Source organism: Bufo gargarizans, chromosome 1, assembly GCF_014858855.1.
Source record: "Bufo gargarizans isolate SCDJY-AF-19 chromosome 1, ASM1485885v1, whole genome shotgun sequence".
NCBI lineage: Eukaryota > Metazoa > Chordata > Amphibia > Anura > Bufonidae > Bufo > Bufo gargarizans.
Window position 1 is genome coordinate 735897511 of NC_058080.1, and position 12544 is coordinate 735910054.

Genomic DNA, 12544 nt, shown 5'->3' on the forward strand with positions numbered 1-12544 from the left:
ACTGCGCTATAGCATAACCGAACACTCAACCGATATCAGCACAAAACTTATCAAAACAGAATCAAACTGTACATAGAAAGGTTACAAAAAGACAAGATACCTATCCGACAAAACTAACATTTCAGGCAAAAACAATCAAATCGACTCCATAGCAAACTAACTAAGATGGCCGACAAACTTAAAGATGGCCGACAAGCATGGTCAAGATGGCCGACAAGCACATGGTCATAAAGATGGCCGACAAGCACACAGTCGTACACACACTAAAACCAATTGCTGCCTTTATAAACCTCTATAAAATCACCTCTTACAAAATCACAGTAACATAAAAGTTAAGAAGTTACAAGAAAACACAATACTCTGTCCTGCTCATCATACAATCTCTGTACAATCAACACAACGGAAAAACACTCACCTTATCCCTACACCCCCCGATGCGGCGGACAACAACCACACAGGTTGTTTGAATAGATTTTTCCTGATAGCAGCAGATTGGAGGACACAGATTTCAGTTCACAAAGAGCAAAACTTTCTCAAAAATGAGAGTAAGGGAAAGGATATTACCTTATGTCGGCCTTTTTTGCTTTTTGAAAATTAAATTGTCTCCTTTTAAGTTCTGCTGATAACAGGGGAAAAAATGATTTCCTTCCTGAGCTCGCCATCTGTTGTAGAAAATATCAATAGTTGTAATCAGCTCGCATCAAAGTTTGTGTAAGGAAAAAGGTAAGTCCATCTTCCATCAGCTGCAGCTAGAGAACCACCCAAGTGCTACCATCTTGATTGAAATTCTAAGCAACTCCCCCCCGCCCTGCTCAGTGTCCGTTCTTTATTGACTAAACAAAAAGGTGTAAAAGGGGCTGGCCCAAGACAAGGATAGAGGAAGTGATGACATACAGGAAGTGATGACATACAGGAAGTGATGACATAGGAAGACAAGCATTTAGACTAACATAGCCAGCTAACAAACACATGTATACAATAATCTACCATTACCACTGGAGGTAACGTTATCCAGCCTTGCTCAGTGATCGATGCCAGATAAAGTTACTATGATCCTCATGCAGGTTTATTTACAGGACAGCGTCATTATCTCCAGCGGCTGATCAGGCGCACTAGAGACAACAAACGCACGTTCCTTTACAGGACATACACGGGAAGATGTCCACTCCAATGGTTTACCCTGACACTGAGAGACATGATGACAATACACAATATATTAAATACACATCCTAAAGTAAAATGTCCACATAATAAAATTTCCACAACAATACTATGAGGCCAGGCCAGAAGACTAAGTTTAAGTCCATGCTATGAGGTCAGGCTAGAAGACTAAGGCTTAGCCCATGCTATGAATCCAGACTAGAAGACCAAGGCTTGGCCCATGCTGTGAAGCCAGGCCAGAAGACTAAAGCTCAGTCCATGCTATGAGGCCAGGCCATAAGAAATTTGCTCAGTTCATACTATGAGGTCAGGCTGTATGGCTAAGGCTCAGTCCATGCTATGAGGTCAGGCCAAAAGACTAAGGCTCAGTCCATGCTATAAAATAAGGCCATAAGAAAATTGCTTAGTCCATGTTATGGGGCCAGGCCAGAAGACTATGGCTCAGTACATGCTATGAGGCCAGGATGGAAGACTTAGGCTCAGTCCATGCTATGAGGTCAGGCTGTAACACTAATGCTCAGTCCATGCTATGAGACCAGGCCGTAAGAATAAGGCTCAGCCTAGGCTATCAGGCCAGGCTGTAAAACGAAGGCTCAGTTCATGCTATGAAGCTAGGCCACAAGACTAAGGTTCAGGCCAGGCTGTAAAACAAAAGCTCAGTCCATGCTATAAGACCAGGCCGGAAGACAATGGCTCAATCTATGCTATGCGGCCCATATCTGAGAAGTTCTTCTCTCAGTCCGTAACTTGAGTCCTCTTTAGGCTGGTCCCTCTGATTAGGTCAGTTACATACTGTGAATGGCTAGGCTGGGAGACTAAGACATTGTCCTGGGCCATGAGGCCTGTGACCTCTATCCTCTACTTACAGATGTATCACTGGACTGACTGAACTAAACTGGACACAAAGCAGAAGCTCAACTCATTTAACCTCGATCCTCCTTCCAGATTTTTTTGTGTAGATCCAATAAGACAGAGAATCAGTGAGAAAGAGGGGATCATGACTCCGTCCTGCGACACACACCCAACACATTTCTAAAGACACATCACAGCTTCTTTCTGCTAGTACATATAAACAATGGGGCATTCTGCTGCAAGGGTAGAAATACACTACTCACAAAAAGATAGGGATATTTGGCTTTTCGGTAAATTTTATGGAAAACATAAAAAGTTCCGGCTCCAGTGATATTACATCATGAAAGTCGGGCATTTAAATGGAAGCAGCAATGGTGATTTCCTCATCTCAAACAATTTATTGACTCAGAAGCCGACCCCAGTGCTGGGTACACCGCCACAAAAAGTTAGTGTCTCAGGAGCTTGTCATGTGGCCTTGAGCATCAATTCAAGATTGACAACAATGTCTCCTGCTGTTCACAAGTCACCTTATTGTCTGCTGAGGCATAGCATCCCACTCTTCTTGGAGGGCGGCCTTCAGGTCATTGAGGTTCTGAAGTACAGAGTTACGCGCCTCTACACGGTGACTCCATTTGAGAAAGTGCAGGCCACTCCATGTGAGGTCCCCCAGTCTCCAGCAGCCGTTCCCTAATGATAAAACCTCCATGAGCTAGCGCATAGTCCTCCATGAAGATGACATTAGGCCTGTGTTGTTCAAGCAGAGGCATAATGACTGAATTAATGATGTTCTTCAAGTAGTCTGGGCTTGTCACTGGACCAGTCACACAATGTAGGGCAGTTCTGTACTGACTAGACACCCCTGTCCACACCTCACCACCACCAAAGGCTCGTCTGGTGACCATAGTGGCTGATACAGAGCGCTCTCCTTGACGTCTCCAACATCATTGGTGGCCATCATTTCTGCTCAGCGTGAATCGACTTTCATCAGTGAACAGCACTGAGGCCTACTGGTCCCTCAACCAGCGTATATGCTCCCTGGTCTATACAAGATGCCTGTGCCTGGTGGTGCGGTCAGGTACCCTTGCAGGTTGTCTAGCACGCAGAGCATGCTGATGTAAATGGTTTCCAATGGTCTGATGTGACACTTGGGTGCCTCTCACCTCCCTTACATGTGCCTGGAGTTGTGTGGCATTCATCATCCGGTTCTGCAGGGCATTCTTACATAGAAACCTAGAACGTGTCGGCAGATAAGAACCATTTGGCCCATCTAGTCTGCCCCATATACTGAGTACTATAGATAGCCCCTGGCCCTATCTTATATGGAGGATGGCCTTATGCCTATCCCATGCATGCTTAAACTCCTCCACTGTATCTGCAGCTACCACTTCTGCAGGAAGGCTATTCCCTGCATCCACTACTCTCTCAGTAAAGTAATACTTCCTGATATTACTGTTAACCCTTTGCCCCTCTAATGTAACACTCTGTCCTCTTGTAGCAGTTTTCCTTCTTGTAAATCTTCTCTCCTCTTTTACCTTGTTGATTCCCTTTATGTATTTAGCCGTCTCTCTCATCTCCCCTCTGTCTCGTCTTTCTTCCAAGCTCTACATGTTAAGGTCCTTTCATCTTTCCTGGTAAGTTTTATCCTGCAATCCATGGACCAGTTTAGTAGCTCTTCTCTGAACTCTCTCCAAAGTATCAGTATCCTTCTGGAGATATGGTCTCCAGTACTGCGCACAATACTCCAGATGAGGTCTCACTAGTGCTCTGTAGAGTGGCATGAGCGCCCCCCTCTGTCTACTGGTAATGCCTCTCCCTATACACCCCAGCATTCTGCTAGCATCTCCTGCTGCTCTATGACATGGTCTGCCTACCTTTAAGTCTTCTGAAATAATGACCCCTAAATCCCTTTCCTCAGATACTGAGGTTAGGACTGTATCACTGGTTGTATATTCTGCTCTTGGGTTTTTACGCCCCAGGTGCATTATCTTGCACTTATCAACATTACATTTTAGTTGCCAGATTTTTGACCATTCCTCTAGTTTTCCTAAATCCTGAAGTGGTCATCAGTGTGGGATGTGTCAAAGAACGTCCACTTCTCTGCCTTTCTGTGACTCTTCCTGTAACAGCGGCTGCTGTGCGCCGCTGTTCTGCTTACCACCGCGGTCCCGGGGCGCCGTGTTCAGCGGTGATCTGCTGCTCGTGCTTTCCCATTTACCGCTGCAGTCCTGGGCTCTGTCCTTGCAGTTACTGTTTGTTCTGGGATCCGCTCCACAGTTTCCTCTAAGCCCTGCCACAGCATGCTTGCTCTTTGTTTCTTGCAGCACTTCCTTAAGGGCCCGACACTCGTCACTTCCTGTGCTTTATGGGTTAGATCATGTGACCTCGCTGACCAATCCTAGCCCTCCTGCACATATATAAGTAGCTCAGCCCCCTTCCCAGATGCCTGAGCGTCAACGTCCTTGTGTCCTGCTAGGTTGCTGTTATCTCTGCTTGTGTTCCTGTGTACCTGACCCTTGCTTGTGTTTCTGGACTCTGCTACCTGTTAGATCCCTGCCGGCTTGCCTTGACTCTCCTGTTGCCGACCCGGACTGCCTGACCTGTACCTGTGCCACCTGCCCTGATCTATTGCCTGTCTGACTTTACCTCTGCCTCATCCTTCGGTCCTACACTATTGCTCCTGGTTACAACTTGGCTTGCTGACTACATCTGTACCTCTGATACCTCCTGGTCTGCCTGGACCAACTGCCTTGTGTGCCAACCCTCCTTAAGAGGCAGCGACCTGGTGTTCCCCTCAGGAAAGTCTATCCAGGGCTTGGGGGGGGCAAACTTGGCAATTGCCCAGGGCCCCCATCGTCTAAAGGGCCCCCTACTTCAGTGCTGCTGTTCAGCAGAGCGTCCGTGGAAGCAAACGGGCGGACAGCTGCTCTTTACAATGCAGTGTAAGGTCTCCTCCCTCACATATAAGAGAAATCATTACCACAGCGCTGACAGCTCCGGACACCAGCAGCGCCTTCTACTGGAGCTGTAGGATCTGCCATGACGTCACGTGCAGGAGGTGGAGCTCAGCACAGAAGAGGGGATGAAGGACCTGTGATGACCTCACCATGTGACCAGAACAGGAGGCGGAGCTCAGCACAGAAGAGGGGATGAAGGAACTGCCATGACCTCACCATCATGTGGTCAGCAATGAAGTAAAGAAGAAGACCAGTGATGCATGGGAAGAAGTGAAGGATTCAATGTAAGAGCCAGGGAAATGCTGAGAGCTGTAGTCCTGTCCTCTTATATAATATCAGAGTACATTACAAGATGAGGTATGAGGAGAGGACTACAACTCCCAGCATGTCCAGGCCATTATTATGTAATATCAGGGTACATTACAACAGGCCAAGGAGGTGAGCTGGATAATACTACTTTATATACAATACAACACTCTGGATATGCTGGGAGTTGTAGTTCCATCCTCTTATAAGTCCCCCTGTAACTATGCTATGATATTAAATAATATGGCTTAGACATGCTGGGAGTTGTAGTCCTCTCCTGTTATACCTCCTGCGGTAATGTGCTCTGAATTAGGGCTGGGATAATGGATAGGTGAGGGTCGTCGTCCATCTAGGGCTCCACTTTGCTACACATAAAGGGGGGCGCACTCATGGCCAACCTCACGAGTCTCAAGCCTGTGAGGCCTCAGAACAGCGCAAGAAGCCGCAATGACATCACTGCAACCTCCTGCGCTGGGTCTTGCATTATGACGTGGTCACGTGAGACCCGAAGCAGGAGCGGTGATGTAATTGGGACCACATGCATCGGGACAAGCCACAGATAATACTGTGGTCTGCATCGCAGAGAGCAGCGGGGGGGACGGAAGGGAGGTGTCCGCACTGCCGGGGGCACCAGGGAAGGAGATCATTATATATACCGGGCACTACTGGATACAATATATATATATACTGCCACTACGGGGTACATTATATATCACTGAAAATAGAGCACTACAATGGTAAATGCTATTGACAATATATGGCTAAAGCCTCACGCTGATATTAGACTTCCGCCAATATATTCTTATATCAAGAACATACATTATACAAACTGTATATATACTGGCACTACGGGGTACATTATATATATATACTGGCACTATGGGGAGAATTATATACTGGCACTACGGGGTACATTATATATATATACTGCCACTATGGGGGGAGCATTATATACTGGCACTACGGGGTACATTATATATACACTCACCTAAAGAATTATTAGGAACACCTGTTCTATTTCTCATTAATGCGATTATCTAGTCAACCAATCACATGGCAGTGGCTTCGATGCATGTCGGGTTGTGGTCCTGGTCAAGACAATCTCCTGGACTCCAAACTGAATGTCAGAATGGGAAAGAAAGGGGATTTAAGCAGTTTTGAGCGTGGCCTGGTTGTTGGTGCCAGACGGGCCGGTCTGAGTATTTCACAATCTCAAAGAACGGTGTGAAAAGGGAGAAACCTCCAGTATGCGGCCGTCCTGTGGCTTGTTGATGCGAGAGGTCAGAGGAGAATGGGCCGACTGATTCAAGCTGATAGAAGAGCAACGTTGACTGAAATAACCACTCGTTACAACCAAGGTCTGCAGCAAAGCATTTGTGAAGCCACAACATGCACAACCTTGAGGCGGATGGGCTACAACAGCAGAAGACCCCACCGGGTACCACTCATCTCCACTACAAATAGGAAGAAGAGGCTACAATTTGCATGAGCTCACCAAAATTGGACTGTTAAAGACTGGAAAAATGTTGCCTGGTCTGATGAGTCTCGATTTCTGTTGAGACATTCAAATGGTAGAGTCCGAATTTGGCGTAAACAGAATGAGAACATGTATCCATCATGCCTTGTTACCTCTGTGCAGGCTGGTGGTGGTGGTGTAATGGTGTGGGGGATGTTTTCTGGGCACACTTTAGGCCCCTTAGTGCCAATTGGCCATCGTTTAAATGCCATGGGCTACCTGAGCATTGTTTCTGACCATGTCCATCCCTTCATGACCACCATGTACCCATCCTCTGATGGCTACTTCCAGCAGGATAATGCACCAGATCACAAAGCTCCAATCATTTCAAATTGGTTTCTTGAACATGACAATGAGGTCACTGTCCTAAAATGGCCCCCACAGTCACCAGATCTCAACCCAATAGAGCATCTTTGGGATGTGGTGGAATGGGAGCTTCGTGCCCTGGATGTGCATCCCTCAAATCTCCATCAACTGCAAGATGCTATCCTATCAATATGGGCCAACATTTCTAAAGAATGCTATCAGCACCTTGTGGAATCAATGCCACGTAGAATTAAGGCAGTTCTGAAGGCAAAAGGGGGTCCAACACCGTATTAGTATGGTGGTCCTAATAATTCTTTAGGTGAGTGTATATACTGGCACTATGGGGGAGCATTATATACTGGCACTACGGGGTACATTATATATATATACTGGCACTATGGGGGAGCATTATATACTGGCACTACGGGGTACATTATATATATATACTGGCACTATGGTGGGAGCATTATATATTGGAACTAGTGGGGGGCACTACAGGCGGACATTAGAGCCACTGGGCGCATTATGGTTGTATTATTACTACTAAAGTACTGTAGGGGCGTTATTATTATTTGACACAATATGGAGGGCATTGCTACTAATGGGGGCTGTTTTGGGGAGTATTATCACTATTGGGGGAACCATTACTAATGAGGGCAGTGGGGGTGTATAGTATAGTGTTTGTAGGCATGGGGGGAGCACAGCAGGCACAGTATTAGGAGTATTAGGAGTCACTTCAAGAGGTTCTCTGGTTTTCCATATTGATGACCTGTCTCAGGATCGGTCATCGGTATCAGATTGGCAGGGGTCTGACACCCAGCGCCCCTCTGAACAGCTGTATGAGGAGCCGGTGCGTGCTGTACGCACGTGTCGTCTCTCTTCCTGCGCGCTGCTGTATGTCTGTGGGACAGCAGCAGTGAACAGCACGCTCCGTCTCCTCAAACAGCTGATCGGCTGGGCTGCTGGGTGTCCAACGTCGGACTGTGTTTTTAGCACATTATTACAAGATTTGGGGCCCTACTTTTGATTTTGACCAGGGCCACATTTTGTCTAAAACCGGCCCTGAGTCTATCCCCACCATCATGGGTACTGTGAAGAACGAAGGGTTCACTTAGATAAGACAACGCCCTTAGAGGAGGTAGGACACGTGGCAAGGTGGGTTCACAACCACCGGTTTGTGACACTTTCAGTCTCTGTATCTCTGACACAACCTGCTGATGACTCTCTGCGACACCCTGAGCTCAGGGGCCACTTCTATCTGAGAACATCCTGCTTGAAGCCTCGCAATGGCAAGGTACTGTTGGGTGTTGTCTTGGTCTCATGATGTCACAATGTGAACAGCATGATGAGAAGGACTGTTTAATGTCAATTCTAATTGAACCAGGATTTTTTTTGGGCGATTTATGGATCAAACACCTGTTGTGAATTTTGCTGTTAAGGGTACTTTCACACTAGCGTCACTGGATTCCGGCAGGCAGTTCCGTCGCTGGCAATCTGTATGCAAGCGGATAGCATTTGTAGACAGATCCGGATGCGGATCCGTCTCATAAATGCATTGCAATACCAGATCCGTCTCTCCGGTTGTCATCCAGAAAAACTGATCCGGTATTTATCTTTTTCACATTTTTAAAGGTCTGCGCATGCGCTGACCGCAAAACCGGATCCGTTTTTCCAGAACACTTAGGGCCGGATCCGGCATTAATGCATTTCAATGTAAAATGGCAAGTGGTATTTTCTCCGTCCAAAAACCGTACGGTGACTGAACTGATGCATCCTGATGCAAACTGAGCGGATCGCTCTCCATTCAGAAAGCATTAGGATAAAACTGATCAGTTTTTTTCCGGTATTGAGCCCCTAGGACGGAACTCAATACTGGAAAAGAAAAACGCTAGTGTGAAAGTACCCTAAGCTCCTTGTTGTGCAAAAAGTCCTGACACATTGAGCAGTTGGACATGTGCCTTCAGAAGGTTAGAGAAGGTCACATTAAGTTCTCCTGTAAAGGTTAGAGGGCATTTTTGGTTCATCCTGAAATTTCACCCACAAGCCAAATATGCCGAACTTTTTGTGAGTAGTGTACCTTAAGATATGTCAAACAGCACAAATCTTTAACCCTTGCCTTCTAGTGTGACCCTGCGTGTGGATGAGTTTTCTGACCCTCATTTGCTTTATGCTGTAAATTGTTGCAAATTTTTTCCACTAGAAATAGGCAAAGTGTAAACCGAACTTTATAATATGAATCCATCAGCAGATTCTTACGCAATTAGTCCTCATCCTGTGTCATGCTGGTATCTCAGTTGTCCAGATGTCTCTTCAGCACAGTATTTCCTCTCTTGTACGATGTTCTCATATTGTGTCATGCAGGGCCATCTTTACCAAGGGGCAAAAGGGGCAGCTGCCCCGGGCCAAGTTGCTCCTGGGGGGCCCAAGGCAGCTGCCTCTTGAGCCCTGCTAGCTACTGCCCCGGGTGTCAGGCTGTCAGCTACACAGGCATCGTACTGTGTTAAAGTTGTGATCTAGGACCTTAATGACATCATCACCATGTGACCAGTAACCTAGCAATTACTGGTCACATGGCTATGAGGTCATCACAGGTCCTAGCAGGAGTGTTGCAGAAGTTAACTGTGGAGCTTTTTTGTGTGAAGATTACATCATCAGAAAAAGGTGACAGGGGCTGTTATGTTAATATACTGTAAACTACTGTATAGTGGGGTGCTGTATACTGTGTGGGGGGCTGTATATTGTGTGGGACTGTATACTGTGTGGGGCCTGTATAGTGTGTGGGGGGTGTAAAGTGTGGGGGGCCTGTATAGTGTGGGGGGCCTGTATAGTGTGTGGGGGGCTGTATACTGTGTGGGGGCCTGTATACTGTGTGGGGGCCTGTATACTGTGTGGGGGCCTGTATACTGTGTGGGGGCCTGTATACTGTGTGGGGGCCTGTATACTGTGGGGGTCTGTATACTGTGGGAGCGGTATAGTGTGGAGTGCTATACTGCTCTACTGTATAGTGGGGGGGCTGTATCGTGTATATTTTGGGGTGCTGTATACAGTGAGGTGTTGTATACTGTGAGGTGTTGTATACTGTGGGGTGCTGTATACTGTGGGCTGCTATACTGCTCTACTATATACTGTGGGGTACTGTATAGTGTGGGGTGCTATACTGCATACTGTGTGGTGCTGTATACTATAGGGTGCTATACTGCATACTGTGGGGTGCTGGGGTGCACTGTAACACTAGGGTGAGCCGAGCCCTGGTCTCCTTCCTGCTGAGCGGTGCCCACTTCCAGCCCAGAGCACTGATCCTGAGCCGCTGGAGTCTTCAGAACTGGAAGTATTTACAGTCATTCACTGTACTCTACCAGGTGTGTGGATTTTTTGTGTGTGTTGTGGTGGAGGCCGTGATTGCCTGCTAAGGTGTGGGAAGGCGGGATCCAGGGGCCCAAGTACATTTTTGCCCAGGGTACAATCAATATTAAAGACGGCCCTGGTGTTATGTCAGTATCTGGAAGTCTCCTCAGCACAGTATGTCGTCTCTTGTGTGATGTCCTTTATTGTGACCAGTCCTAATCCTGTGTCATGTCAGTTTCTCAGCTTTCCTGAAGCCTCCACCGCACACTATGTCATCTCTTGTATGATGCTGTTTATTGTGACCAGACTTCATCCTGTACCATGTCAGTATCTCAGGTGTCCGGACGTCTCCTTAGCACAGCAGCCACATTACAAGAACTACAGGGAGATCATGAAGACCTCGGCTCCAGATTCACCGAGAATAACCAGAGAACAGACTCCATGCTCCAAATGCTTCAGAAGAACCAGAGAGAACTGGAGAAGACCAAGGCTGAGCTGCATGAGGTGCAGGAGAAGTGGAAGACCTCCACACAGGAGTTACAGAGAATGAGAAGGGAGAAGGAAGACACAGAGACCACACGGAACTCCTTGCAAAATCTTCTCCTGATAGCCAAAAATGAGCTGAGAGGGAAACAGGAGGAGCTCACACAGTAAGTGAAGCCACTCACATTGCGCAGATTGTTGTTACAGGCAGTGGGTATAGAACCACTGTGTAAACCAACCGGTTTGATTTTAGGCTAAACCTAAGGATGTTATCCTGCCAGTCCCATGGTATTCAAACTTCAACCCCTATACAGGGATCTGTACTTCACTGCGGGTGAGCCACCAGGCCGGTACTGCACTGGCCGAGTTTGAGATGGCCCCAATGCTAAGCTGGGTCTCCCGGACACCGTCAAGGTGTCACCACGTGCTGCTGCTCCCGGAATGAGATAGTAAGGCGTGGCGCAAGCCAATGGGAAATAAGTCCAGAGAGTCAGGGTCTGCAGTAACCAGGGGACTTCTTTACTGGAAGAATTCAGGTGCAAAACAATACAGACAAGGCATAGGGCTAGCTTCTTCAGTCTCCTCCCTGAGATGAGGCATAGGGCTGGCTTCTCCAGTCTTCTCCCTGAGGTGAGGCATAGGACCGGCTTCTCCAGTCTCCTCCCTGAGGTGAGGCATAGGACCGGCTTCTCCAGTCTTCTCCCTGAGGTGAGGCATAGGGCCGGCTTCTCCAGTCTCCTCCCTGAGGTGAGGCAAAGGGGGCTGGCTTCTCCAGTCTCCTCCCTGAGGCGAGGCATAGGGCTGGCTTCTCCAGTCTCCTCCCTGAGACGAGGCATAGGGCCGGCTTCTCCAGTCTCCTCCCTGGCAGAAGATGAGTTAGTTGCTGAGGAAAGGCCTGAGCTGGTTGTCCCTCTCTCTCTCTCTCTCTCTCTCTCTCTCTATCTCCTCTCAGAAGGCTGGTACCCTAGTCCAAGGCTGGTGATCCAGGGTCTATGGCTGAGCATCCCCATCTCAGCATCTTCTTCTGGTCACTCATGCAGACTGGCAGAGTCTTCCCCTCCAAGCACTTTTGCCAAACTGCAGCACACTAGGGGCTCTGACTGCTCTCCTCATATACAGTTTTAGCTAGACTGGAACCTTCTAGTGGGAGGGGTGGAGTGGAGAAACTCAGCACAAAAGATACATTGTTTCAGCTCCCGTCTGATATAGACTTACATTAAAGCTTCAATGATACTCAATGGTAATGATGCAGCAGTTTTTCCAGACAAAAACAAGTTTCCAGACATAACGACCTAAACCAGACATTCACAAGGTCAGTCTGTCTGGTTTGGGTGGTAAATGTCTGGCTTTTTCCCTCTAAAATAGAATCTTCTTTAAACTCTATGACAGCTGTGGAAAATTACCAGCTTCTCATTCAAAGTCCCCAAAGTATTTCAGTATTCATTAACCCTTTCCACAGTGCCTTGAAAATACAGAGCGAATGAACAGGATATATATCACAACATATAAAATGCAGTTGCACAGTAGTAAACCATGCACATTAACCCTTTCAAGTGAAATAACGTAAGAAGATTATAATTTTGCATAGGGTAACAAGGGAAAATGTCTATAAATGTCCAGA

General features: G+C 47.2%; 1 protein-coding gene across 2 annotated transcripts in view; it reads left to right on the forward strand.

Moving 5' to 3' along the window:
• Positions 1-12544, forward strand: part of LOC122937812 (C-type lectin domain family 10 member A-like) — a 67150-nt gene that overhangs the window by 26788 nt on the left and 27818 nt on the right. For both annotated transcript variants that reach the window (XM_044292896.1, XM_044292907.1), the window contains exon 4: positions 10769-11090. In XM_044292896.1, coding sequence (XP_044148831.1) covers positions 10769-11090 — 322 coding nt within the window. The remainder of the gene's footprint in view (positions 1-10768; positions 11091-12544) is intronic.